Raw genomic sequence first — 27,300 nt, 5'->3', positions numbered from 1 at the left:
AAGACAGAAAACTTAAAGCAATATGTCTCAAAAATCAAAAATGCACAACAAAACAAATGAGGAACGAATGGGAGGAAATTGGAGTCAACGTCTGTGACTGAACTGTAAGAAAACGCCTAAAGGAAATGGGACTTACATACAGAAAAGCTAAACGAAAGCCATCATTAACACCTAAACAGAAAAAAACAAGGTTACAATGGGCTAAGGAAAAGCAATCGTGGACTGTGGATGACTGGATGAAAGTCATATTCAGTGATGAATCTCAACTCTGCATTGGGCAAGGTGATGATGCTGGAACTTTTGTTTGGTGCCGTTCCAATGAGATTTATAAAGATGACTGCCTGAAGAGAACATGTAAATTTCCAGTCATTGATGATATGGGGCTGCATGTCAGGTAAAGGCACTGGGGAGATGGCTGTCATTACATCATCAATAAAAGCACAAGTTTACGTTGATATTTTGGACACTTTTCTTATCCCATCAACTGAAAGGATGTTTGGGGATGATAAAATCATTTTTCAAGATGATAATGCATCTTGCCATAAAGCAAAAACTGTCAAAACATTTCTTGCAAAAAGACACATAGGGTCAGTGTCATGGCCTGCAAATACTCCGGATCTTAATCCAATTGAAAATCTTTGGTGGAAGTTGAAGAAAATGGTCCATGACAAGGCTCCAACCTGCAAAGCTGATCTGGCAACAGCAATCAGAGAAAGTTGGAGCCAGATTGATGAAGAGTACTGTTTGTCACTCATTAAGTCCATGCCAGAGACTGCAAGCTGTTATAAAAGCCAGAGGTGGTGCAACAAAATACTAGTGATGTGTCGGAGCGTTCTTTTGTTTTTCATGATTCCATAATTTTTTCCTCAGAATTGAGTGATTCCATATTTTTTTCCTCTGCTTGGTCTAAAAAAGTAACCGTTACTGACTGCCACAATTTTTTTTCCTGATTTCTTATAGTGTTTCTTAAAGCCAGAAAGTTGCCATTTGAAATGACTTTAGTTTTGTGACATGTCTGTGATCTGCTTTTTTTCTACAAAATTAAACAACTGAATGAACATCCTCCGAGGCCGGTGATTCCATAATTTTTGCCAGGGGTTGTATTTTGCTCAGGGTCACTACAACAGAGCCCTTCCTGATGCAGCTGCAGGCATACACGGATAATTGGGCACACAATGTCTTGCTTTGGAAGCATGCACACAAACCGCTTGCACCACCATACTACCCTAACAAGCACATACTATGACCTGTATTTAAATGTTCAGTGGGAGAATTAAGGGGCTATGAATTATAAGGCGTTGTAATTCTATTGGCATGTACCTTGCAAAATGTAGTGAGTAACTTATTGTTTTTTCCTACAGATTTATCTGCCCCCTACTGAATGGTAAGTACATACTAGACAAATGATGGATTTGGAGCAGGTATGGCTGTCAGTGAGAAAGGCAGATCTTTTGTGTATTGAAATAGACAATACTAAATTGGAAATGTAAACCATTACTTTCTGATAATTTCACAGTGGTTATGTAATAAAACTCAAGCTGACATACCTCTGCACAACACTGCGGGAAGGATTTTGCATGATTTTTTTACTGAAAGAAAAAGAAAGCGAAGAACATGGTCAAGCGAAGTACACAGTGAATGGGGCCCGTGAGAGAGAGAGAGAGTACTTTGCACAGAAAGTTATGAACAGAGAAATAAACAGTTATGAAAGTTAAGAACAGTGAAATAAGTCTTCAAAACCCAGCAGAAGGTTTTTTTGTGTGTGAATAAAGCTGAACTAGACTTATGTGTCTCTTGTCTGCACATACAGTGGGTAAAATAGGTATTGAACACGTCACTATTTTTCTCAGTAAATATATTTCTAAAGGTGCTATTGATATTCAATTTTCACCAGAAGTTGGTAACAACCCACATAATCCAAGCATGCAAAGAAACCAAAGCAAATATATATTTATGAGAGAAATATATTTACTGACAGAAATGGTATATATTATACAAATAATGAATGTTTACAAGTCCAGTGGTAAAGAATATTTCTTGGCTGTGCCTCGTTGAATGCAACAATTCATCTGTCACCTCATGAAATATTCTTTCCATTGCAAGAATGAAAAAAATGTTCATTATTTGTTTTCTAAAACGGCTAAAATAGATCCTTGTCATTTGCTATTTTATTAATTTACAAACAAGGGAAAGAGACATTTTGGAGTGCGTCACTGGTCCTTTGACGTCAACAGATTCCAAACAGCCCAACACAAATTTTGAATAGCACTGCAATCCAATCCAAAATTGTTCTCACTCATCTTGCTAAAACAGTCACATAGTTCAAAAACAATCTTGACGATGTAGTCCATGGGTGATACTGTGTACAGACTGACGTCTGATTTTCTGGGTCCAGTGAAAAATTGCAATAGAAATGTGTCGAGCTCTTCATCCGACAACGGTTCCGCTTCACCTAAAGACATGCCTCTAGCTGGCTTACGGCGTACTGGAAGCTTTTTTGTGTTAGAAGAATGAGCAACGGCAATAAGCTCCCGCCATGTTTGTTTATAAGCTAAGCACTGTCGCCGCTACTGTGAGCACACCTGGTGGTCGCTGCGTGCAATAGCACAACTCGTATAGTATCAAAATTGCGTGCTAAATAGCACCAAAATTGCATGGTAAATGGAACACAATGGCAAATTTACAATGATTTGTTTTAATCTGGAAAAAAATGGTGTAATTCCTTTGTATTCTGTTATGTTTGCTTTGTTTGGGAGTGGACTTTTGGCTTCCACCACTCCCTTGCACTTTATTTATATTGTATTTTTTCTCTCTCTCTCTCTCTTTGGTTGTTTTATGTATATACATTATTTTGTGTTTTATTTTGTGCTAAATAAACAAATAAAAATAAATAAATAAATAAATAAATAAAAATAATGGTACGAATAATCCATATCATGTGACATACAAACCACCATATATATATATATATGAGGTCTATTAGAAAAGTATCCGACCTTATTATTTTTTTCAAAAACCATATGGATTTGAATCACGTGTGATTACATTAGACATGCTTGAACCCTTGTGGGCATGCGAGAGTTTTTTCACACCTGTCGGTTATGGAAAGTCCTCATGCCGGCCTCTTCTGAATCTTCTCTGTTCTCTCACGACGTCCTGGGTGAATTAAGCCTTAAACTAGGATGTTTTCAGCTCGAAACAGGCCGACGACGGCGCCTGGAAGCGCTGCGCGACGTCCCGCTCCATGGGAAGTCCTTACACCGACAGAAACACCCCATAATCTCTCATCAGCCGTTAAACGTTTCACCGAAAACCATCTTAATTTCTCGAATAGTGTCCACTCGGATATTCCTCACAGGTCCAGGAAAAATTTTGATAAAGCAACGCACGCCGTCTCGAGCAGCGTGTGAAACAAAGGAATTCAGCCGAGAGGGGGGGACCACATCTCACTCAAGGCCTGCCCACAGGGAAATGACGTCACCGACACGCGTGAAAAAACTCACGCATGCGCACGAGGGTTCAAGCATGATTGGTGTAATCGCACGTCATCAAATCCATATAGTTTTTTTTAAAAATAAAAAGGTACGATAGTTTTATAATAGACCTCGTATATATATACGAGGTCTATTAGAAAACTAACCGGCAGTTTTATAAAAAAAAACTATATGGATTTGAATCACGCGCGATTACACCAGACATGCTTGAACCCTCGTGCACATGCGTGAGTTTTTTCACGCGTGTCAGTGACGTCATTCGCCTGTGGGCAGGCTTTGAGTGAGCACTGGTCCAGCCCTCTCAGCTGAAATCCTTTGTCTGAGATGCTGCTGGCGACGGCGCATGTTGCTTTATCAAATTTTTTCAGGACCTGGTGAGGGATATCCGAGTGGACACTATTCGAGAAATTCAGCAGGTTTTCGGTGAAAAGTTTAACGGCTGATGAGAGATTGTGGAGTTTCTTTCGCTTTAAGGACAGCTCACAAAGCGGATCGGCGCGGCGTGGTCGGAGGTGGCGTCCGTCTGGCTGTTTCGAGCTGAAAACATCCTAATTTAAGGCTCTGTTCACCCAGGTCTTCGTCAGAGAATCAAATCAAATCAAATCAATTTTATTTATATAGCGCCAAATCACAACAAACAGTTGCCCCAAGGCGCTTTATATTGTAAGGCAAGGCCATACAATAATTACGGAAAAACCCCAACAGAAGAAGTCGGCATGAGGAGTTTATGCGGACATTCCACTGTTAAAGGAGATTTTGTAATGAAAGAACGTGCTGGCAAATTCGCCGAGTCGGTTCCGTGACGACGACGCAAATCCGTCTGCGCCGCGACAGGAAAAACACCTCCGTGTTGAAAACCATTTGTAAAATTCAGGCGGTTTTGATGGCTTACACAAGTGAGTATCTGAGAAATTGTTTAACAGCTGGGCATGTTCCAACTTGTCCGTTAAGGTTTCCAATGGAGGTGTTTTTCCTGTTGCGACCCCCCGTGGTCGGGTCCGGCCCGACATGAGAATCTGCCCGCACGTTCTTTCATTACAAAATCTCCTTTAACAGTGGAATGTCCGCATAAACTCCTCATGCCGACCTCTTCTGAAACTTCTCTGTTCTCTGACGACGACCTGGGTGAACAGAGCCTGAAATGTGGAAGTTTTTAGCTTGAAACAGCGAGACGCTGCCGCCTCGGAGCGCAGATCGCCGTCAGGCGCCGTGGGCCGTCCTTAAAGCAACACTTACAGACCAAAATCTCTCATCAGCCGTTAAAATTTTCACCGAAAACCAGCTGAATTTATCGAATGGTGTCCACTCAGTTGTGCCTTAGAGTTTTTGAAAAAAGTTTGATAAACAAAGCAGCAGTCTCTGAGCCATTCCTAAACAATGAAAAAAACGACGAGAGGGTGGGCCACTCCTCACTCAAAGACTGCCCACAGGCAAATGACGTAACCAACAGGCGTGAAAAAACTCTTGCATGCCCACGAGGATTCAAGCATGTCTGATGTAATCACATGTGATTCAAATCCATATGGTTTTTGAAAAAAATAATGTCGGATACTTTTCTAACAGACCTCGTATATATATATATATATATATATATATATATATATATATATTATATATATATATATATATATATATATATATATATACACACACACACACACACACACACGCTTCATTTTTACCAGTATTTGCACACCGTATGCCTTGTATTTTATGTTATTGTTATTGTTATTACATTATATTATTATTTTAACAAGGGTAAAATAACAAGTCAATGTTGTATGAATAGCCATATTACACCACTTCCTTTAAATTTGATCCTTTTCATTAAATTCCATAAGAAATAAGTGAAAATTTGTATTTCTGTGTTGCCATTTGTGGAATATTGCCCAGTTGTGATGGGGATCATCTAATTAATTCGATGCATACTATTGGTTACTCCTGAATGCTAAATGACTGTAACAGGAGTTCAGTATTTATTGTGTGGGTTCAGCAGGGACAAGAATTCATCTGCACGAGTTAAACAAACATTCAAACACAAGGGTCAAGCTCCGTATGTCTCTGCTGCTATGAGTCAACCATCCTGCAGCTGAAACATCGCCCACCAGTGGTGCACAGCCAGCTGATTCATGCAGCAATAGTTCACTTTCGAGGCCTTTTCAGCATACTGTATTAAATCTTTTGCACGTGTGCACAGCTCACAGTGTACAACAGCATTTCGCTGACGCTCTCTCCCCTTCAATCCTGCAGTTTTTTTTTCCCCTTGCACTTCTGTGCACACCATTGTGCAGTAGTGCATGTTTGAGTGTTCACTGGTATAAGCGTGTTTGAACACACAGCCTTTTTTTAGTGCATTTAAGCGTGTATAACTGAAGAGCGTGAGCATGGCGGTGATAAAGGGAGTGCTCACCGCGGTTGAGGGTTGGCGTGCTGTTGATATCTCCTGCCATGAAAGAAGATTCAGTCTGCTTCCGAACCGTGTCATTCCACATCCTGCGGATGCGACTCTGGAAGAGAGAGCAGAGTACAGTGAGTGGAAGAAAACAGACAACATGTTAAATATAGAAGCACGGTGGGAAGACTTTGTAACTCAGTGGGGTTGCGCTTATCAGAACTGCAGGACTCGCTCTAATCCGTGAAGAACAATAGGCAAACGTGACAGACAAAGAGATAGAAGGGTTGAGTAAAGAGGCGTACAACTATGTCATGTTATCATGGAGGGGGGTGGGGGGGGCTAATAAACTTGTGATGTGTCAGACGTGATTGCAGCAGACGATACGATTGTTATTTGGAAGCATTTTATTACATTGTAGGAAAGCTTCTTTGATGATTGTGTGTCCTAATTGTTGATGTGCATGTATGCATGTCTGCATCATTGTTCGCATGCCAGAGTGTACAATGTTTGTGAACGCCCCGTATTGTCCCTGTTTCTACGTACAGTAAAAGCACTTCAAAGACAGTCTTTTCAAAATGAGGAATTTGATTATAACGGGTTCAAAAAACAGGCAAGACGGCAGATTTTCAAAAGAAGCGCCTGTTGAAGCGATCATGATAAATACTGTGTCTCTGCCACTGAGAACAAATTATGCTTTATTTCTAAGGCTTCACTTGTAGCGCCACATTCTGACTGTGGGCAGAAAAAAACAAAACAAAAAAGAAGTAAAATTGGTAAGTTCTAATCCTTCAAAAAGTAATCAGTGAGTCATTGGTATTGATCAGCATTCAAACCCCGCAGACACGCTCATTTTATTCTTCAGACTCTCACATAAAAGACCTTTTCAACAAGAAGAAAAACAAGAAAGCATTTATGTGTTCTTAACATTAGTTGTTCTGTTTAGACAAACTTCTCGGCAGCGATGTGTAACGAGAAATGTTTTCACATACCCTGAAAGGCCATTTAATAGATCCTATTCATTATACTTTCAAAAGTTAAACAGTAACAAGTGTTTATTGGATCATTTCCTTGCTACAGCTGCACATTTGGATTAAAATATTAAGATTTTCTGCTCATTTTTAACAAAATACTGTATGTGCTTTAAAGATTAATGTTGCAGTCGGATTAGGGATTAAGTGCCAGATTTAGTAAGAGGGTACAAATTAGTGTGACGGACCAAAAAAAAAAAAAAAAAAGAAGTGGCCAGTTCTCTGGGTGATCTGTGAGTAATGTGTAAACACTGTCACTGCCAGTTCATTTTAATAATGACCAATGCACTCATAGCCATGGGGAGTAGGGGTGTTGCAACAATAGCAGGAAAAGCACACATCACAGCACCCCCTGCAAGATGATAAAAATACAGTAATAAAATACATTAATAAACATTTTTAAACATGTTTTTGTTTTACACACAAAAAATTGTATTTGAAGATTTTGAGAATAATGATCAATGTCAAAGTATTCTACAATGCTATACCCTATAACGGAATCTCGCAACAATTTTTTCGCCTCTATTGATTTGTTAATGCTGATAATGTGTCTGTGCCTTGTCACAGAGTAGGTGTCTTAAATTAAATATACTGTACCTGATGAAGGAGCAGGTAAATGTAACAACACAGCTAAAGTTTTGTACCTGCACCGTCAGAGGAACACACCAAACAAACCCACATCAGCACCTGAAATGTGACTGCGTACCTAGAAGGTGCCCTCTACCTTCAGCTCTCAGAATATACTGTACTATGTGTTTATGGTTTATGTAAGGGAAATAGAGTTTTAGTTTTTTTAAAGGGCGCATGTCCATAATAACCCTGGTTTACAGGCATAAAGAACAGTCCTTTGACTCACATTCATGCTTTAATGGTGCTACCAAGGGCGTAGAAAAGACATTTTTTCATGACCATGTTCATAAAAGAAAGTACACAACAGCATGTATACTATGCATGACAAATTTGAACATACTGGCAAAAAACATCAATGGAAGGCTATTATTGTTTTTTTTTAAATACCATAATTCTCTAAAGTCTAAATCTGTGTGTCGATATTTGTCTGTGCCTTGAAAAATTAAAAAATCATCATCAGTCATTTTTTTAAGACAACATGTAAAATTAAACCCCAGTTCCAATAAGTTGGGATGTTGTGTAAAATGTAAATAAAAACAGAATACAATGATTTGCAAATCCTTTTCAACTTATATTCAATTGAATACACCACAAAGACAAGATATTAAATGTTCAAACTGATAAACTTTATTGTTTTTGTGCAAATATTTGCTTATTTTGAAATGGATGCCTGCAACACAATTATGCCTCACATTCCCCCCGATGTCAGGGTGCTGCCATACAAGGCGCTCACTACACACCGGGAGCAATAGGGGATTAAAGGCCTTGCCCAAGAGCCCTTAGTGATTTTCCAGTCAGGCGGGGATTTGAACCCATGATCTTTGGACTCAAGCCCAACACCTTAACCACTAGACCATCACCTCCCCCTTCATGACTTCATGACTTTCTTTGCAAATAAAATTTTAACTATTAGAGAAAAAAATTATTCATAACCATCCCAAAGACATATCTTTATGTTCGACTGCTTTCAGTAATGCTGGTATTTGGTTAGAGTCTTTCTCTACGATTGTTCTGTCTGAGTTACTTTCATTAGTTACTTCCTCCAAACCATCAACATGTCTATTAGACCCCATTCCTACCAGGCTGCTCAAGGAAGCCCTACCGTTAATTACTGCTTCGATCTTAAATATGATCAATCTATCTTTATTAGTTGGCTATGTACCACAGGCTTTTAAGGTGGCAGTAATTAAACCATTACTTAAAAAGCCATCACTTGACCCAGCTATCTTAGCTAATTATAGGCCAATCTCCAACCTTCCTTTTCTTTCAAAAATTCTTGAAAGGGTAGTTGTAAAACAGCTAACTGATCATCTGCAGAGGAATGGTCTATTTGAAGAGTTTCAGTCAGGTTTCAGAATTCATCATAGTACAGAAACAGCATTAGTGAAGGTTACAAATGATCTTCTTATGGCCTCAGACAGTGGCCTCATCTCTGTGCTCATCCTGTTAGACCTCAGTGCAGCTTTTGATACTGTTGACCATAAAATTTTATTACAGAGATTAGAGCATGCCATAGGTATTAAAGGCACTGCGCTGCAGTGGTTTGAAACATATTTATCTAATAGATTACAATTTGTTCCTGTAAATGGGGAATCTTCTTCACAGACTAAGGTTAATTATGGAGTTCCACAAGGTTCTGTGCTAGGACCGATTTTATTCACTTTATATAAGCTTCCCTTAGGCAGTATTATTAGAAAGCATTGCTTAAATTTTCATTGTTACGCAGATGATACCCAGCTTTATCTATCCATGAAGCCAGAGAACACACACCAATTAGTTAAACTGCAGGAATGTCTTTCAGACATAAAGACATGGATGACCTCTAATTTCCTGCTTTTAAATTCAGATAAAACTGAAGTTATTGTACTTGGCCCCACAAATCTTAGAAACATGGTGTCTAACCAGATCCTTACCATGGATGGCATTACCCTGACCTCCAGTAATACTGTGAGAAATCTTGGAGTCATTTTTGATCAGGATATGTCCTTCAATGCGCATATTAAGCAAATATGTAGGACTGCTTTTTTGTATTTGCGCAATATCTCTAAAATTAGAAAGGTCTTGTCTCAGAGTGATGCTGAAAAGCTAATTCATGCATTTATTTCTTCTAGGCTGGACTATTGTAATTCATTATTATCAGGTTGTCCTAAAAGTTCCCTGAAAAGCTTTCAGTTAATTCAAAATGCTGCAGCTAGAGTACTGACAGGGACTAGAAGGAGAGAGCATATCTCACCCATATTGGCCTCTCTTCATTGGCTCCCTGTTAATTCTAGAATAGAATTTAAAATTCTTCTTCTTACTTATAAGGTTTTGAATAATCAGGTCCCATCTTATCTTAGGGACCTCATAGTATCATATCACCCCAATAGAGCACTTTGCTCTCAGACTGCAGGCTTACTTGTAGTTCCTAGGGTTTGTAAGAGTAGAATGGGAGGCAGAGCCTTCAGCTTTCAGGCTCCTCTCCTGTGGAACCAGCTCCCAATTCGGATCAGGGAGACAGACACCCTCTCTACTTTTAAGATTAAGCTTAAAACTTTCCTTTTTGAAAAAGCTTATAGTTAGGGCTGGATCAGGTGACCCTGAACCATCCCTTAGTTATGCTGCTATAGACTTAGACTGCTGGGGGGTTCCCATGATGCACCCAGTGTTTCTTTTTATTCACCTGCTAGAGGTTTCTTCCTGTTAAAAGGGAGTTTTCCTTCCCACTGTCACCAAGTGCTTGCTCATAGGGGGTCGTTTTGACCGTTGGGGTTTTTCTGTAATTATTGTATGGCTTTTGTCTCACAATATAAAGCGCCTTGGGGCGACTGTTTGTTGTGATTTTGCGCTATATAAATAAAATTGATTTGATTTGATTTTGATTTGATGTACGATTTCAGTTGTTCAACAGTCCGGAATCTCCGTTGTCGTATTTTGCACTTCATAATGCGCCACATATTTTCAGTGTGTGACAGGTCTGGACTGCAGGCAGGCCAGTCTAGTACCTGCACTCTTTTACTACAAAGCCACGCTGTTGTAATACGTGCAGAATGTGACTTTGCATTTTAAGCAGGGACGTCCCTGAAAAAGACATTGCTTGGATGGCACCATGTGTTGTTCCAAAACCTGGATGTACCTTTCAGCATTGATAAATGGACTGCATTTTAAATGGACTGCATTTATATAGCACTTTTCCATCTGAATCAGACGCTCAAAGCGCTTTACAATTATGCCTCACATTCACCCCGATGTCAGGGTGCTGCCATACAAGGCACTCACTACACACCGGGAGCAATAGGGGATCAAATGCCTTGCCCAAGGGCCCTTAATGATGGTGCCATCATAGATGTGTAATTTGCCCATGCCATGGGCACTAACACACCCCCATACCATCACAAATGCTGGCTTTTGAACTTTGCAATTATAGCAATCTGGATGGTCTTTTTTCTCTTTTGTCTAGAGGACACGATGTCCATGATTTCCAAAAACAATTTGAAATGTGGACTCATCACACCACAACACAATTTCCACTTTTTGCTCGGGCCCAGAGAAGGCGGCGGCATTTCTGGATGTTGTTGATGTATGGCTTTCACTTTGCATGGTAGAGTTTTAACTTGCACTTGTAGATGCAGCGGACGAAACTGTGTTAACTGACAATGGGTTTCTGAAGTGTTCCTGAGCCCACACGGTAAGTCTTTTACACAATGATGTCGGTTTTTAATGCAGTGCCACCTGAGGGACCGAAGATCACGGGCATTCAATTTTGGTTTTCGGCCTTGCTACTTATGTGTAGAAAGTTCTCCAGATTCTCTGAATCTTCTGATTATATATGGACTGTAGATGAGGGAATCCCTAAATTCCTTGCAATTGGAATGTTGAGAAACATTGTCCTTAAACTATGGACTATTTTTCATGCAGTGCATAGCACTAGTGCATCGTGCTATGTCATGCCCATTAGCATCACATTATATGATGGGATTAAGTGTTCATGCTAACAATAACTTGTTGGCATCAAGTAATGTGGTGCTAGTGAGTTTTCAAGCTAATGATAGCATGCTAGCATTGTGTAATGTCACACAACACAAGCACCTTTTCAACATGTTATGTGACGCTCGTTAGCATGACATTATGTGACAGTAGTAAGATTTTATGCTAACAATAGCTCCTTGGCATCACGTTATGTGGTGCTAGAGAGTTTTCAAGCTAATGATAACCTATTAGCATTGCGTTATGTCACAACAAGTGTTAAGACTGGTAACTTTACGAAAATAAGGAAACAGTGCTGCAACACAATGACAGCATTATTATAATTACAAGGACCTTGGAAAATGTTTCTCAGTGTTTTTCCTATAATTGTTTGAAGGAAAGACCAATGATGCAACAGATTACAGTCAAATTTACTGGTTGTCATTACAATAAAGTATATTCTACTGTTCAACTCATGTTTCATGAATACCATGACTAAAGAAACCTACTGAAATCATTAGCTATTGTTACTTGGGAGATTTCGTATACTTCACTAATTTAATACGTTTACTAAAATATATAAAGTATTTACATTGTGCAGAATTTCAGTTAGATTACAGTGGATTTATCCATGGGGATTGCACTAGTTGCTATTGTTGTTGTTAATTATGTTCACATACACAGTCTTGGACCCCCAAAGGTTTTCCAGTTAATAGACAACATTGCAAACTGTAACCTTTGTGCTGCAGTTGCATATCCATGAAAGACATAACAGAGCTTAAATAATAACCAAATGTGGTGTATTCTGCTGTCCACTCTTCTTTGTGTGCACCTGATCCTATCACTGAAGCAGTGTAGGGCCCAAATAGTGCTTGGCTGGGACCAACACCACTTAGAAACACTGTGTGTGTGGGCTGTGTGTGTTTCCCCATGTAGAACTGGAGTTGTGTCAGGAATGGCATCCGATGGAAAACGTGCATCAAATCACAATGCAGATCTGTACTGGATTCGCTTTAGTGACCCTGAACAGCTGGGGGCAGCTGAAAGTTCAACATCAACATGGATTATTCCACTCTTCTATTATTGAAGTACATTGTGGACATAATGTCCTATTGAAGTTTTTGCAGCATTTCATGGATGCAGGCATGAGCCATTAATCAGAATACCTGCTCTGCTGCATAATATCAACAATATGAATTGAAAATTCTAAAAGCAACTCATGTAAAAAGCTTAATCAAAATAATGTCTTGTTTGGAATAATGTCAATAGTTACAGTTCCTGTCCATAACAGTTTTTTCTATTTCAGCCAACCTACAGGACTTATAGGAAAGGACTACAATTTTGCAAGGGGAGGTGAAGCCAACCATAGAGACTGGAAAAGAGCATGCAGGCAGGGTGACATGCAGGGAGAAAAATCCATCAGCATTCTTGCTTCTGTGAGCGAGTGCAGGAAAACTAGGAACCATTTCCGTTAGTTTTGTCTCCCTTCAGGAAAAATAACTCAGCTTGTATGGACACACAGGAATAAAAACGGACTGTGTTTATACAACACTTTTCCATCTGAAGCAGATACTCAAAGCACTTCACAATGATGCTTAACATTTACCTCTTCACATACTGATATCAGCACGCTGCCATACAAAACACTCAACTGCACACCAGGAGGAGTGTAGGGACTGCCCAAGGGACCTTAGTGATGTTACAGTCTGAAAGTTATTTGAACAAAGAATGCTCTAGTCACAGGCTCTCTAACCTCTAGATCAGTGATCTAGAGGTTAGAGAGCCACTGGCACCTCTTTGGCCATGCAGAGCCTTCAGGAGGGTCAAAGGCCCCTGACTGGCCATGCAGGTACTGCAGATGGGCTATGAGGTCATTAAAAATTAATGTTAGAAAATTATCTTGATTTTCAATTTGTAATAACAGTTTAAATTGACTTAATAGTAATAATAATAATAATAATAATATAATATAATAATAATAATAAAATAATAATAATAAAACAAGAGCAATCACAGATTTCTGACGTCCGCCAGTCTGGATCCGGATCACCTCCCAAATTCAGTGGAGACTTCCATGGCCTGATATCTATCTGTGGTGCCAATCTGATGAGAATTTGTGAAGCAGTTTTTACATAATCCTTCAAAGCCTATATAATGTGAAACTTCATCCAGAATCTGGATCCAGATCACCTCTAAAGTTTAATGAAGTCTTCCATGTCCTAATTTGTAATTTGTGCAGTGGTTTTGATGTAATCCTGACAGACAGACAGACAAATAAATAAATAAACACCAATGATTTTATTACATCCTTGGTGGACGTAATAATAAATAAATACTTATCAGACATTGTTGAACATTTTATATATACTAAAGGTTCGGGTGGGCCCCAGATGATTGTTCAGATTTCAAAGTAGACCCAACTGTTCTTAGGGCCCTGTCACACTGGTGTTTAGGAGGATTTGCGTATGGATTGCGCACAAAATTGGCCCATATTCGCCAAACATCCGCAATATCTGTGTAACATGCCTGTATGAGTCGGCCGTCATCCGAACATGCCCGTGATCATCCGCAGAGGCACGCATGTCTGCAGGCAGGATTTTTGAGCTGTTCAAAAATCTGGATACGGATAACATCCGCCTTACATACTCCATACTCAATTCATACACAATACATACTCCGTCTATGCGCTGTATATCTGCTGTTAACCGCTGATATCCACAACTGACGGGGATTTGCGGCTTGGCAGCCGACTGGGACAGTGTGTAAAACAAATATATATATTGTGCCCATCATGTCCACATCACAAACTAAAATATGTGTAGCGATGCATACAAATTGGCTCAGAATAAAGCGTTTTTATTACAACTGCTTGGCAGCTCATTTGCGGACAATCTGTGAATGCATAATCCAATCCACAAAGACTTAGCTGCTGCAATCCAGGACTTTATTTAACACCAACAAAAGGAAGAGTTGCTGTTTAGCCACAACTCACGCTGACGTCTGTCTTCTGTGACGCTCTCAAAAAAAAAAAAACACCGTCTCACACACCGAGCGGCTTCCCCCTCCTGCTCCCCAAACTCATGAACAGTTAACCCTCACATGACAAAATGAAAATTAACTCTGTGATCAACTTGTCCAAGTCCAGCAAATGCTCCAGAGGCTGTATTGTTGGTGTGAATAGTGATGCCGAAAGGAGCGAGTGCGCTTATTTTATTACCGCAATGCAGATGCTGTGCATGCGCAACACGTGCGCGATGCATTCATAATACACCCGTACTGCCGAGATAATCTTAATGTGTCGGATCTGTTTCCTCACTACATGCGTTATATAATGGTGATTGTTCATCATATATTTGCTATATATTATTAATATATATGTAATTCATACTGGGGCATTTGTCATTTTTGGCCATTTTTGTTGCGGACGACAACGAACGCCCGTAATTTGTGTACTCAATTCAATTCACTTCACATGCAGCTCTGCTTTGAATTTGTGCTTCATCGGTGGGTCCATTTAATGGGCAAGAATGACAAATGCACACATTTTATAGTGTGCTTCAGTGTTTGTTATGTTGTAGTCTGTTAGCATCCTCACCTGTCGATGAGCTGCCGCGTGACGGGCTTGGCTACTGCTGTAGTATCTGTTGTTGGTGCGCAGGCCTGAGTTCTTTAGGGAACCGTGGGAGCTTGTGGTGGAGGTGCGGCTGCAACAGTAAGAGTGACGCAGACACTTACTGTACTCCTTATGGACCTGTAAGAAAATAATATCATCGGCAAACATGGGCAAGTTTTAAAGCCACTCATTAACACAAACTAAAAAAAAAAATGCTTGGGCCTAATGAAGAGCAACAGAAAGCTTTAAACACACTGCAACAAAAAAAAATTATAGGAACAGATAACAGTTGGTCAGTGTGTGATTATTTCCAGCTGAACATCCATTTATAAATGTCCCCAGTTTTTCCATTTGCTTACTCATACTTGCATCCAGTAAATGTGGCACTTGGCTACCATCAGTACCTTTTTCTGCAGGGCGCAGTGGAAAATGAAGATAAACATTCCCTGGAAGGCATTGAATGTTGTGAAGAGGTAGGCCATGATGACCGTGTTCTCATTTATAAAGAGAAGGCCAAATGCCCACGTCAGGCCCAGCAGGAACAACAGGGCGATGGCCCCGAGAGCCCACGACCTAAATGCAGAAGAAAACTGTGTATAATTTTATAATTTTCTTGATGCACAAACTAACCAAACCCACCTAAAAATGCAGTTTAACAATATTATGCAGTCAGGTTCATAAGTAGTTGCACAGTGTTGTATCTTTATAATTTTGCCTCCGTACAACAAACACACTGGAGTTGATATACAGTAAGACCATCAAGATGTGCTTGTAGTGCAGATGTTCAGCTTTAATTCAAGAGTTTTGACAAAAATATCACATTACCCATTTAAATTTACAGCTGTTTGTACAGTATATGCAGTATAGCAGAGCCAATAATTAAATGGATAAACTATATGTATAAATGTTATTTTTAAATCATCACTTTTCCAGCCAATTTTCTTTAAACAACTTAGGAAATGGAGACATAAACAGAAGTCTTTTTTTTTTTTCCAGAGTTGACCTTTTGTCTTAGTGGCTTCCCTCATGAGTCTCTTTCTTGCATGGTCACTGAGATTTGGAAAATTGCCCCACTCTCGATAGGTTTACCATAAAGTACCTTACTAGGGCGTGCTGCAGGAGTACTGGGTACTGGAACCACTGCAAAGGTCGATCCAGTCTCAATATGACCAAAGTAGGAGCTGTGTCTACATTCTTTGCATCACATTGGACTTGTTCCTAGTGGATACTGGAGTCTGCCAGGGTTGCCCTTTGTTACCAATACTGTTCGTGATGTTCATGGACAGGATTTCAAGGCACAGTTAGGGAATGGAGGGCGTCCAGTTGAGTGACTTCAGAATTGCATCTCTGCTTTTTGCAGATGATGTGGTTCTGTTGGCTTCATCAGACAGTAGAAGTGACTGGGCTGAGGATCAGCACCTCCAGATCTGAGACCATGGCCCTCTGTCAGAAAAGGGTGGATCATTCCTGCTGGGTCAGGGCAGAGTTACTGCCCCAAGTGGAGGAGTTTAAGTATCTTGAGGTCTTGTTCATGAGTGGGGGTAAGATAGAGTCTGAGATCAATAGACTGCTTGGGGTGGTGTCTGATGTTTTATGAACGCTGTACCAGCCCGTTGTGGTGAAGAAAGACGTGAGCCAGAAGGCAAGACTCTCGATTTACAATACTATGCTTGCGTATATGCTTATGAACTTTGGGTCATAACTGACAAAACAAGGTTGTGGGCAAAAGCGACAAAAATGAGATTCCCCGTGAGGTACTGGGATTACCCTCTTGGACAGGGTGAGAAGCTAGACTATCTGGGAGGGACTAAGAGTAGAGCTGTTGCTTCCCTGAATCAATAGGAGCCAGTTGAGGTGATTTGGGCATCTAGTTGAGCTGCGCCCTAGCTGTCTTCCTAGGGAAGTCTTTCAGGTGTGTCCAACTGGTAGGAGGCCCCAGGGAAGACCCAGAGGACTTGATTGAGGGTAAAAAGTGTGGTATGAGTTTCTTGGTCGACTGCCACCGCAACCTGGACCCAGATAAGTGGCATGAAATGAATGAATGAGTGAATGAACCTTACTGTTTGGATTTCTTAACAATAGGTGTAAATCAAGACATCAAATCAAAACATATTCCATATTTTATGGCAAAATCAAAAGATATTCCATGGCATGGAAATGTTTGTGTTATGCATCCCCTGACTTATCTAAAGAATACTGGCTGTAAATGTGTGTTTTTTAAGTAATCTCGCATTTAGTTTGCCCAATAACTTATGGACTCAGAAAATAGAGGAACTACGCATAAAACAGCGATAATACCTAAATGGATAATGCAGTATTTTTGTTGTTGGTGCTGTTTCAACTGCCCATGGATTTTCAGGGTCACTACAGTGGATCCAGTACAGATCCACATTGGGATTTGCCACAAGCTATATGGCAGATATCCTTCCTGACACAGCTCTAGCTCTACACAGAGAAACACACACACAGCCCCCAGTGTTACCAAGCAGTCATGCAGCCAAGCACTAAACAGGATTTACTCTGCTTTCCCGCTGAGATCTGACAGGATCAGGTGTATACAAAGCACACTGACTACTGCAGTATTTTTGTTCACCCCTTGAATGAAAGCTTAAAGTCTAGACTTCAGTAACATTTTGATCATTTCATTTCAACCATATCCTTGTGGTGTACAGAAGAAAGGCCTTGCTGAGCAACAAGCTAGGAGGAAGAAGCGATAGCGGCAGCCTCAGCAGGCATCACAGTACACGTGCAACAAATACAGCAGAGACCGTGACTCGTGCATTGGACTGATAAGTCATTTGCGCAGGTGCATATAGAAACAAAAGACAAATTTTCCTGTATATTCTTTTTGTCAATTGTGTCTGTAGCATGGCCCAAGCAGAGGGTCACCCCTTCGAGTCTGGTCTGCTTGAGATTTCTTCCTGAAATTAGATTTTCCTTATCACTGTCACCTGTGTGCTTGCTCTAGGGGTTGGTAAGGTTAGAACCTACTTGTGTGAAGAACCTTGAGGCAGCTTTGTTGTGATTTGGTGCTATGCAATTGAAATACAGTGGGGCAAAAAAGTATTTAGTCAGCCTCTGATTGTGAAAGTTCTCCTACTTAGAAAGATGAGAGAGGTCTGTAATTTTCATCATAGGTACACTTCAACTATAAGAGACAAAATGAGAAAAAAATCCAGAAAATCACATTGTAGGATTTTTAAAGAATTTATTTGTATATATGGTGGGAAATAAGTATGTGGTCAACTACAAACAAGCAAGATTTCTGGCTTTCACAGACCTGTAACTTCTTCTTTAAGAAGCTCTTCTGTCCTCCACCTGTTACCTGTATTAATGGCACCTGTTTGAACTCACTATTTGTATAAAAGACACCTATCCACAGCCTCAAACAGTCAGACTCCAAACTCAACCATGGCCAAGACCAAAGAGCTGTCGAAGGACACCAGGAAGACAATTGTAGACCTGCACCAGGATGGGAAGAGTGAATCTATAATAGTCAAGCAGGTTGGTGTGAATAAATCAACTGTGGGAGCAACTGTAAGAAAATGGAAGACATACAAGACCATTGATAATCTCCCTCAGTCTGGGGCTCCACGCAAGATGTCATTCCGTGGGGTCAAAATGATCATGAGAACGGTGAACAAAAATCCCAGAACTACACAGAGGGACCTGATGAATGACCTGCAGAGAGCTGGGAACAAAGAAACAAAGGCTACACACTACGCAGAGAGGGACTCAAATCTTACAGTGCCAGGTGTGTCCCCCTGCTTAAGCCAGTACATGTCCAGGCCCCTCTGAAGTTTGCCAGAGAGCATATGGATGATCCAGAAGAGGATTGGGAGAATATCATGTGGTCCGATGAAACCAAAATGGAATGTTTTGGTAAAAACTCAACTCATTGTGTTTGGAGGAAGAAGAATGCTGAGTTGCATTCCAAGAACACCATACCTACTGTGAAGCATGGGGGTGGAAACATCATGCTTTGGGGCTGTTTTTCTGCAAAGGAGACAGGACGACTGATCCGTGTTAAGGGAAGAATGAACGTGGCCAAATTTGTGGAGGGAGTTGAAAGTCCATCTTGCCCAAATGACAACCCCAAAACATCACTGCTCTAGAGGAGATCTGCATGGAGGAATAGGCCAAAATACCAGCTACAGTGTGTGCAAACCTGGTGAAGACTTGCGGGAAACATTTGACCTCTGTCATTGCCAAAAAAGATTATGTTACAAAGTATTGAGTTGAACTCTTGTTATTAACTAAATACTTATTTTCTACCATAATTTACAAATAAATTATTTAAAAATCCTACAATGTGATTTCCTGGATTTGTTTCTCATTTTGTCTCTCATAGTTGAAGTGTACCTATGATGAATATATATATATATATATATATATATATATATATATATATATATATATATATATATATATATATATATATATATATATATATATATATATATATATATATATATATATATATATATATATATATAATATTATAAGCTTTGCTTCTGCCTTCACCCTTTCGGCCACACTGGGTTTTTGTACATTGTTTCATTTATGTTTTATTGCCTTTGTTAAATAAAATTACAGACCTCTCTCATCTTTCTAAGTAGGAGAACTTACACAATCAGGCGCTGACTAAATAATTTTTTACCCCACTGCAAATTGAAACAATTGAAAAAGTGTATAAAAAAACAAGCAAAAAACCCACAATCAACAAACTGGACACTACACCATCGTCTCCCACAGACAGATGGATGCAAGGAGGAGGACAGAAACAAAATTACAGAAATTGTGCATGTCCAAATACTTACAGTCCTGACTGTATATCGCAAATAGAAATACTGAATTATTTGAAGCAGCGTGGAACTGGTTGAACAAGTTGCACTCACTTAATGTTATCCAGGCGGCTGGAGTCGGGTTTGAGCACTGATGAGTTGCGGATCATCTTGTGTAAAGTAATTATGAGGAAAATGAGGTTGAGCTGAGGATAGCGGAAAGAAAAAATCAAATGAATATGCAAAGAATCAGAGTTTCCTGTATTTAAAAAATGAGCTGGCCCTGTCCATAACCTCAAAAAGCAGGTTTGGAGAAATCTGACTGGTCAGACAGCAAAGCTAATACCATAATAACAAATGAAACGGGTCCAATGAAGCTCCAGATGAAGTAGTTATCCACTCGCAGCCAGCATCTGGAGTGTTACAGAGGAGAGGTGAGAGTTACACAAAAACGCACATGCACAGTCAAGCATGCACACACTATTTCCCTGTCTCAGCGGATTATCTCATGAAGGCTAATCATCAGGCTTTGGCTAAGAGTGTTTGGAAAAGCCCGTCTGTGGGGAGGTGGGAGAGCCGTTCATACACCAGTATGTACTACATTTACAGCTGAGGGACTGGCATTATCCTACTTCTCAATTTGCAGGTGCAAAAGGCCTGTCTTCACACGTACGCCTTCTTGGTCCCATAGCTCCTGTAGTCTATGGCTGCAGAGATGCCGACCACCAGGGCGGGGAAGCAGTATCCGCACAAATAGTAGTACTTTTTGCGGGAGTATTCGCTCTCAAACACCTCCATCAGCATGAGATAGAGCTGAACACCCTCCAGACACATCCAGGAGAAGGCAGCCAAGAAGAAGAAATGGAGAAGACCAGCAAAGATGGGACAGGCAATCTGAGGACAGCGGCCAGGCCGGGAGAAGAGAGGAGAAAAAGAGAAGGAAGGAAAACATTAAGGCAAAGGAAGGAGGAACGGTACAGTCACATAAAAGTGAAAAACAGGAGAGGACAGAGCAGAGTCAGTGTCGGTCGTACCGCTGGACTTTCGCAGAGGGAAAATTAAGAGTTGCCCCCTTGGTGACTTTATTAAGTAGCAAATCAGTGCACTAACTTTTTATGGAGTCCTTTAACGACACTGCTTCATTTACAGTGATAATTTCAGAGTCAGCATTCAACGAAAAAAAAAATTGTGTCAGCTGTTATTACTATCATCATCAGCTCAGATTTTAATAACTTCGAAGAACTTGAACAAAAATGCTGAGTGTGCCTGTCAGACATGGAACAGAAAATGTTTTAAACAGTCAAGTTCACAAAAATAAAATATCTCAACTCGTTTCTGTAAAGGGCCAGAAATGTGACCTTGACATCTGACCTTGATCCTATCCAAAATCAAGTCATGCATTCTTAAGATATTGTCCAGAGTATAAGTTGTGCTTTTTTTAACTAGTTTGAGGGGTCCTACGACATACTCAGGTGTGGATTATACACCGAAAAATCAAACACTTGTTATTAATAATAATAATTATAATGACTATTTATCACAGGTGGGACGAAATCACCATCAAGTCACCTTCAAGTCATGAATCAGCAAGTCACAAGTCAAGTCATAATGACGATCAATTGTTTGCAAGCTGACTTGAGACTTGACTTGCAGATTGATGACTTGAGAATGACTTGACAGTGACTTCCTCCCACCTCTGCCATTTATATAAGACTTTCACAGGAATCAAGTCACTAAACAAAATATACTCATAATAAAAGAATAAATGCCGATAATAGAAGGTACAATACAACAATGCAAAAAAGGGAGCAAATATATGAAAAAAGTATGACTTATACTCGGATGCGACATACTCCTGAAAATATCGTAGCTACCAAGGCAAAAGCAAAAGCCAAGTAATACAAGGGTCATTTGGAAAGTTCACAGCCTCACCTAAAAAACAGGAGGAATAAAAGATTAAGACTATTATTATCAAGCCTATATTGTTCCACATATAACAACTGTAACATTTTCATTTTTGTGCTGTTGAGGCTTCTGTAAAGTCAGCAGATATATCTAAAATCAGTGTATCAAATCACAGCTCAGCTGCCAGAGCTGCAACAGTTGATAGAAGCAATCAAGAAATTGCGACGAAAGCTGCCAGTGGATTTGTTGTTGGTCCAAAACAATTCTCAGCACATGTGGTGAAGCAATCTACTGTTTCTTCAAATGGTGCCTTACACCCTGGCTCATGTGATATTGACTGTACCGGTCTCCCAAACAGAAATCCTATGTGGTAACCATTTCTGAAGAGATGATGTAATCCAAACTACTGAGGGGCATTTAGAGGGTTAAGATGTGATCCGAAGAGGCTAGAAGATAGGTGGATCAGGTCAGGTCTGGGAGCATGCTCCAGTGCCATGTATTGCCACATCCAATGCACCACAGTACTTTCTTGGGTCCTGGATGTCAATCACTCAAGCAGACAACCAGTCCATTCAAACATCTCAAAAGTAGGCATCTATCTCTCGAAGCTAGGTGAAGCATGGGCGTCCATTTGGCCTTCTGGAACCACTGTGGTTGTCACCAGTGAGGCACCTGGGTGACGGATCATGCACAAAGAAACATGACACAGCACCTGGATGCTTGATCATGCACATACACATGGTCAAAATGCCATTACTGACTTTTCCTTACAATGCAAGTGCATCTTGATCAAGCTAAGTGACACAAAGTCATTCTAGTGGTACCCAAGGATCCTCTGAAGGGATCCAGTACCTCTTTGGTCCTTTGGTGAAGGGCTTGAAAACTTCTCACATACAAAGTGGGGACAGTTCATATACACCCAGGAGTACCAATACCCCTGCTGGGTTAGGATATGAGATGGTGGTGGTGGTCACAGCATAGTGCTTGTTTGTTTGTTTTGTTGTTTTTAGGCTAACCTTCTAATACTCTGAGTGTTCCTAAGTAACAATGCGTTTGTCATGTAGTACTTCCAGTGGTGTCCGAGGATCCTCCAAAGGGACCAAGTACCAAAGACATCCAGTTTGTTACCTAAGGTCACTGGTTAGAATCCAAAACTCACAACCATGCAGTTAGACAGAAATCACAAGGACCCTAAAGACTTGAACCTTCACTCTACCTCAAAGATACTGGCAAAGTAAAACACCTCTGTCCAGCTATCTCATGGCTCCATAAGCTCCTCCCGGTGTCTCTTAATCTCAAAGGTCGAGGACCCAGAGACATGAATGCCACAGCAGAAATTGGTGCATAAAGAACACTGAAGATACGGAGGAATACACTGAAAAATGGTCCAAGAACAATCATTGTCTTTTGATGATTTCTGAGAGTAGCGTCCAAAATTATCCTTGAACAGTTCCCCTTTTTTAGTTACGTATATAATAATTAAGAAACAAACTCAGCACTGAAACATAACACCCTCTGTGAGACACATTTGGGTACACACTCACATGGTACTGTGTCTTGTCAATGCCGATGAGGAAGAGTAGTTCAGCAATGAAGAGGTTGATGCAGAGGTTCTTGTGGATGGTGTTGCGGTCGGTCTGCAGACCTCGCAGGAAGCAGAAAGTGGAAATGCAGATAGCCAGACACACCAGGGAGATAACAATGCCCACCCAGGTGATCACAAACAGGATCAGCTCATGCATTCGCCCTGGGTACTGATGTACATGTGTCCAGTCGACAAAAGTGGGAGGTGAATGATGTGATGAATGGAGAGAAAAAAAGAGAATAATAACACAGAAATAGAGGGTGAAAGATGGATGCATTCCAGGATAGAGAAAAGGAATGGGGAGGGGAGAAAAAACATTGCTTTATTTAATATTTGTAAATATATGCAAGGCACTAAAGTGTACAGACAAGATACCCTGAATAAAATACATGACATTCAAATTCATGTGAATGTCAGATGAAGAAGCAGGATGTGAATTTGTAAGTGATGCATCTTCAAATGTCAACCAAAAGAAGGAAAAAGAGAAAATTCACAACAAAGAGCTTGTCAGCCTTGAGAAGGTACATTAATGTGCACGAGTGCGTGCTTAAATGCGAATGCCTGAGTGAATGCATGCCGGCATAAATTACTCTGCTTTTTGTAACCGCGCGCTCGCCTGTGTCCCCTGTTTGCTCACATCGGTTTCATGGTGAGCCATAATTATGGCGAAGTTGGTGAGGTGGCTGCAGGAACAGGTGGTGTGGGTGCCATTTGTTTCCAGCAGTCTGCAGCCCTGGGATGACCACTGGCCCGTCATGGAGCGCTCGGAGTAGTTCCAGAAGGAGCAGTTGGGGCTATAAAAGTTCTCCAGCTGTGGCACAAAGAGAGAGAAAAGAAGGTTGAGCAAAAATGCCTCCAGATGTGGTGAAACAGGTAAATAGCGCCTCACTGATATGGATGTATTGGGGATCGATACAGTAAAAAATGTGTACCGATATGTCTGCTGATACATACAAAAAAATGTCAATGAGTCCTAACATTTCGTTATCAAAGACTAATGACAAAGAAATATTCCATTAAGAATCAATAAACCATTAAGAATCAATGGTTTGTAATGTTTTGTTAATTTTGCTTTTCTGTTTTTCTTTTAAATGAATGAAATAAATCCTCAATAAAATATAACTGAGGCTTGATGCTTTGCAGTTTAAACACAAGCATTTTTATAAATAATAATGAATACAATATAAAATAATTATAATTAAATATAACAATCAAACAACATACACCACACTACAGTCACACTGCCTTCACTTGGATTGGCAGTTGCCCTGTCGCATCACTCTTGACTTTTTGTCTATTTGCCTAATTGGCAGCATATTGACCATTTGTTTCTTGCCACTGTTAAATGCCCACTCTGCTGAAAAATTAATGACAGCTGGTCTCTTGTAGCTAATGTGAACAAGGGGTGATGGGGTCCCAGCCATGCTTGATAGAACTGTAAACAATGCTGTTGGAGCACCCTCTGCTGGACAGACTACATAATGACACCATTTCCACCAGTTTGTTTGTAAAATAAAAATTTTCATATAAACAAAAATGACACCGTTACCAGTATGCAGTGGTGGGCACAGATAACCAAAAAATTAACTTCGATAACAGATAATCAGATAACTGAAAAGTTATATTCGATAAAGCTAAAACAATAAACCACCCAAAAATGTATCGGAAGTTACAGATAACCGATAACAGATAAATTCCAATATTGTCTCTGGTATACTTGCAACTACTAGTAAAACAAATTTAAGTTTTAATGCCACAATAACTTCTACTAATATTAAAAGTAACAACAGACCCACACACTGAGACCACGCTTTTGTCTTTGAACATTCTGCCCCTGCTGGAAGATCTTGTTTACTACAGAGGCACCCTGAGAGCAGCCATAAAGTCAGCTGTCTATCAATTACAACACTCTGGTCAGGTGGAGGTCTTGAAAAATAAAGTCATGCTGACTTATGGTTTTGATTTATAAATAACATTAATACCGATAGAATAACTCCATTAATGTCAATTCTGTCATTTGTAAAAGTTAAAATATAGCATATATCTTTTAATGTTGAATAATGCACTAATTCTGAGGTTTTGTAACAAACACAGACAAATCGCAAAGGATTCTGGGTAAAAGTGCCTCTGCTAAACACTGATTGGTTCAGTCATTCATTATGTAAACCAACACGTTAATGTGACGTCTGTCATGTGTTGGTGTTAATTTTTTTATTTGTAAAAACAGGCATTTTTACGGAGCTCTGGAAGTGTCATTGCAAAATGTTTTGCATGTGGAGAGAATGTGCACACGTTTTATGATGTTGTAAAACGTGCGTTACTTCTCCTTTGTCTGTAGAAGATAGAGACGCTTTTATAAAAGCAGCTCTCTTCTGTTTGCAGAGGGTATAACTGTACGTATATCGTATATCTGTTACAAAACTTTTAACAGGTAGATGCTGAACTGATTTTAAATTTTAGAAATGCTTGTCGCTGTTAAGCTTTGTTTATCGATCTAAAAGCTATCGGACAAAAGTTAATCGGAAGATAATTGGTCCGATAATGGTTTTTAAAGTTATCTAAAAAGATAATCCGATAATGAAAACATTATCTTCGATAATTATCTGTTATCGGATTATCAGAACTGTGCCCACCACTGCCAATATGTTTGTAAAATGCTCATATCGGCCGATATTTTCGGCCAACCAATAATATATCAGTCGATCTCTGGAAATAGTGTGATGAGGAGCAACTTAAGTTACCTCCAGATGTTTGAGTGTGAAGACCACCGGGTCGGTGAGGAACACTCGACTCGACTCCTTATTGATGGAGGCGGCGATGACGTGGGAGTTCACCGCCAGGCGTTTCCGATTATGACTTGGCCCCTCCTCCACTTCCATCTTCACTGTTGCGTTTTCAGTGGAAAGAAAGGACCCCAAGTTCTTATAGAGCACAAACACAACCTTCACCTGACCTGTGCAAGGAGAGAGAAATTTTTTCTTCAAAATGTGAGCAACTGAAGACAAGAAGCATTGAGGGGAGCAATTAAAAAAAAAAACAACAACAGATGCTATGTGAAAAGGGAAATACACACAGAACAATGGAGGGCGAGGGTTAGGAGAATAGATTGTGATGACAAAAAAAAAAGACCAAATAGAGAAAATAAGAGCATAATATTGTAATGGCAGAAAGAATGACAGAGAAAGAGAGAAAAGAGAGGCTGTGGGAGCGAGAAGACGAGAGAGGAAGACAGAGAGAGAGAGTTAGTGAAGGTTAGAATGTTGGTAAGGACTCTTTCATTTTGACTGGTGGAAGAGAGTGAGATTTAATGTGGAGGGCAATGGAACATTCATCCCTCAAGCATTCACAGATCTCTTATTATTTCATATGAATATTTCATGTGCGTTTGTTTCAATCATTCTAATCTCGTTCCCGCTGCAGAGCCGAGCAGTGAGAGAAAACAGAAAAGGGTGGCGGCGGCGGTAAAGGGGGTGAGGTGCGAGCGGCCATTGAGAGGAGGAATGGAAAGGGGGTGGGAGGGGTGACGGTCTTAAAAATGAGAGAGATGAGAGAGATGAGAGAGAGGGGGGGTCAAAGGAATGAAACAGGGATGAGAGAGAAAGGGAGTGCTGAGATTGCTGTGCCAGACTGAGGCTGATTGTAATCTGCACGCCTCTCCAGCTATTCTATTAAGAGTGCTGTTAAGAAACCATCAAGAAAAGAAATTGTCTCAGCGCTTTTGCTAATCTGATTAGCCTATTATTATGAACCAATAACTTAGTCAACTGCATGCAGATTGCTTTAAGATTGCATAAAAATGCAAACTGTAGCATGACAGACAGAGCTGCACATTGTATTCCTGTTATTTATTTTATTGTTTTAGGTGAGGATCAGACAGGATAAAGGGGGGGGCACACAATCGCAGCCACTAAAGACGCGACA

The 27,300-nt window shown here is 40.2% G+C and overlaps 1 protein-coding gene across 6 annotated transcripts in view; it reads right to left on the bottom strand.

Annotated features, from left to right (window-relative positions):
* adgrl1a (adhesion G protein-coupled receptor L1a) overlaps positions 1–27,300 on the bottom strand; it is a 381,665-nt gene that overhangs the window by 21,533 nt on the left and 332,832 nt on the right. For 3 of the 6 annotated variants that reach the window (XM_034190600.1, XM_034190603.1, XM_034190602.1), the window contains 10 exons: positions 26,118–26,332; positions 24,017–24,187; positions 23,339–23,548; positions 20,563–20,783; positions 20,236–20,302; positions 20,004–20,095; positions 15,510–15,678; positions 15,088–15,243; positions 5,905–6,001; positions 1,548–1,589 (listed from right to left, as the gene is read on the bottom strand). In XM_034190600.1, coding sequence (XP_034046491.1) covers positions 1,548–1,589; positions 5,905–6,001; positions 15,088–15,243; positions 15,510–15,678; positions 20,004–20,095; positions 20,236–20,302; positions 20,563–20,783; positions 23,339–23,548; positions 24,017–24,187; positions 26,118–26,332 — 1,440 coding nt within the window. The remainder of the gene's footprint in view (positions 1–1,547; positions 1,590–5,904; positions 6,002–15,087; positions 15,244–15,509; positions 15,679–20,003; positions 20,096–20,235; positions 20,303–20,562; positions 20,784–23,338; positions 23,549–24,016; positions 24,188–26,117; positions 26,333–27,300) is intronic. The other 3 variants (XM_034190604.1, XM_034190605.1, XM_034190606.1) reach the window with 1 other exon arrangement.

Source organism: Thalassophryne amazonica, chromosome 16, assembly GCF_902500255.1.
Source record: "Thalassophryne amazonica chromosome 16, fThaAma1.1, whole genome shotgun sequence".
Classification (NCBI taxonomy): domain Eukaryota; kingdom Metazoa; phylum Chordata; class Actinopteri; order Batrachoidiformes; family Batrachoididae; genus Thalassophryne; species Thalassophryne amazonica.
This window is presented reverse-complemented; position numbering and strand designations above follow the sequence as displayed.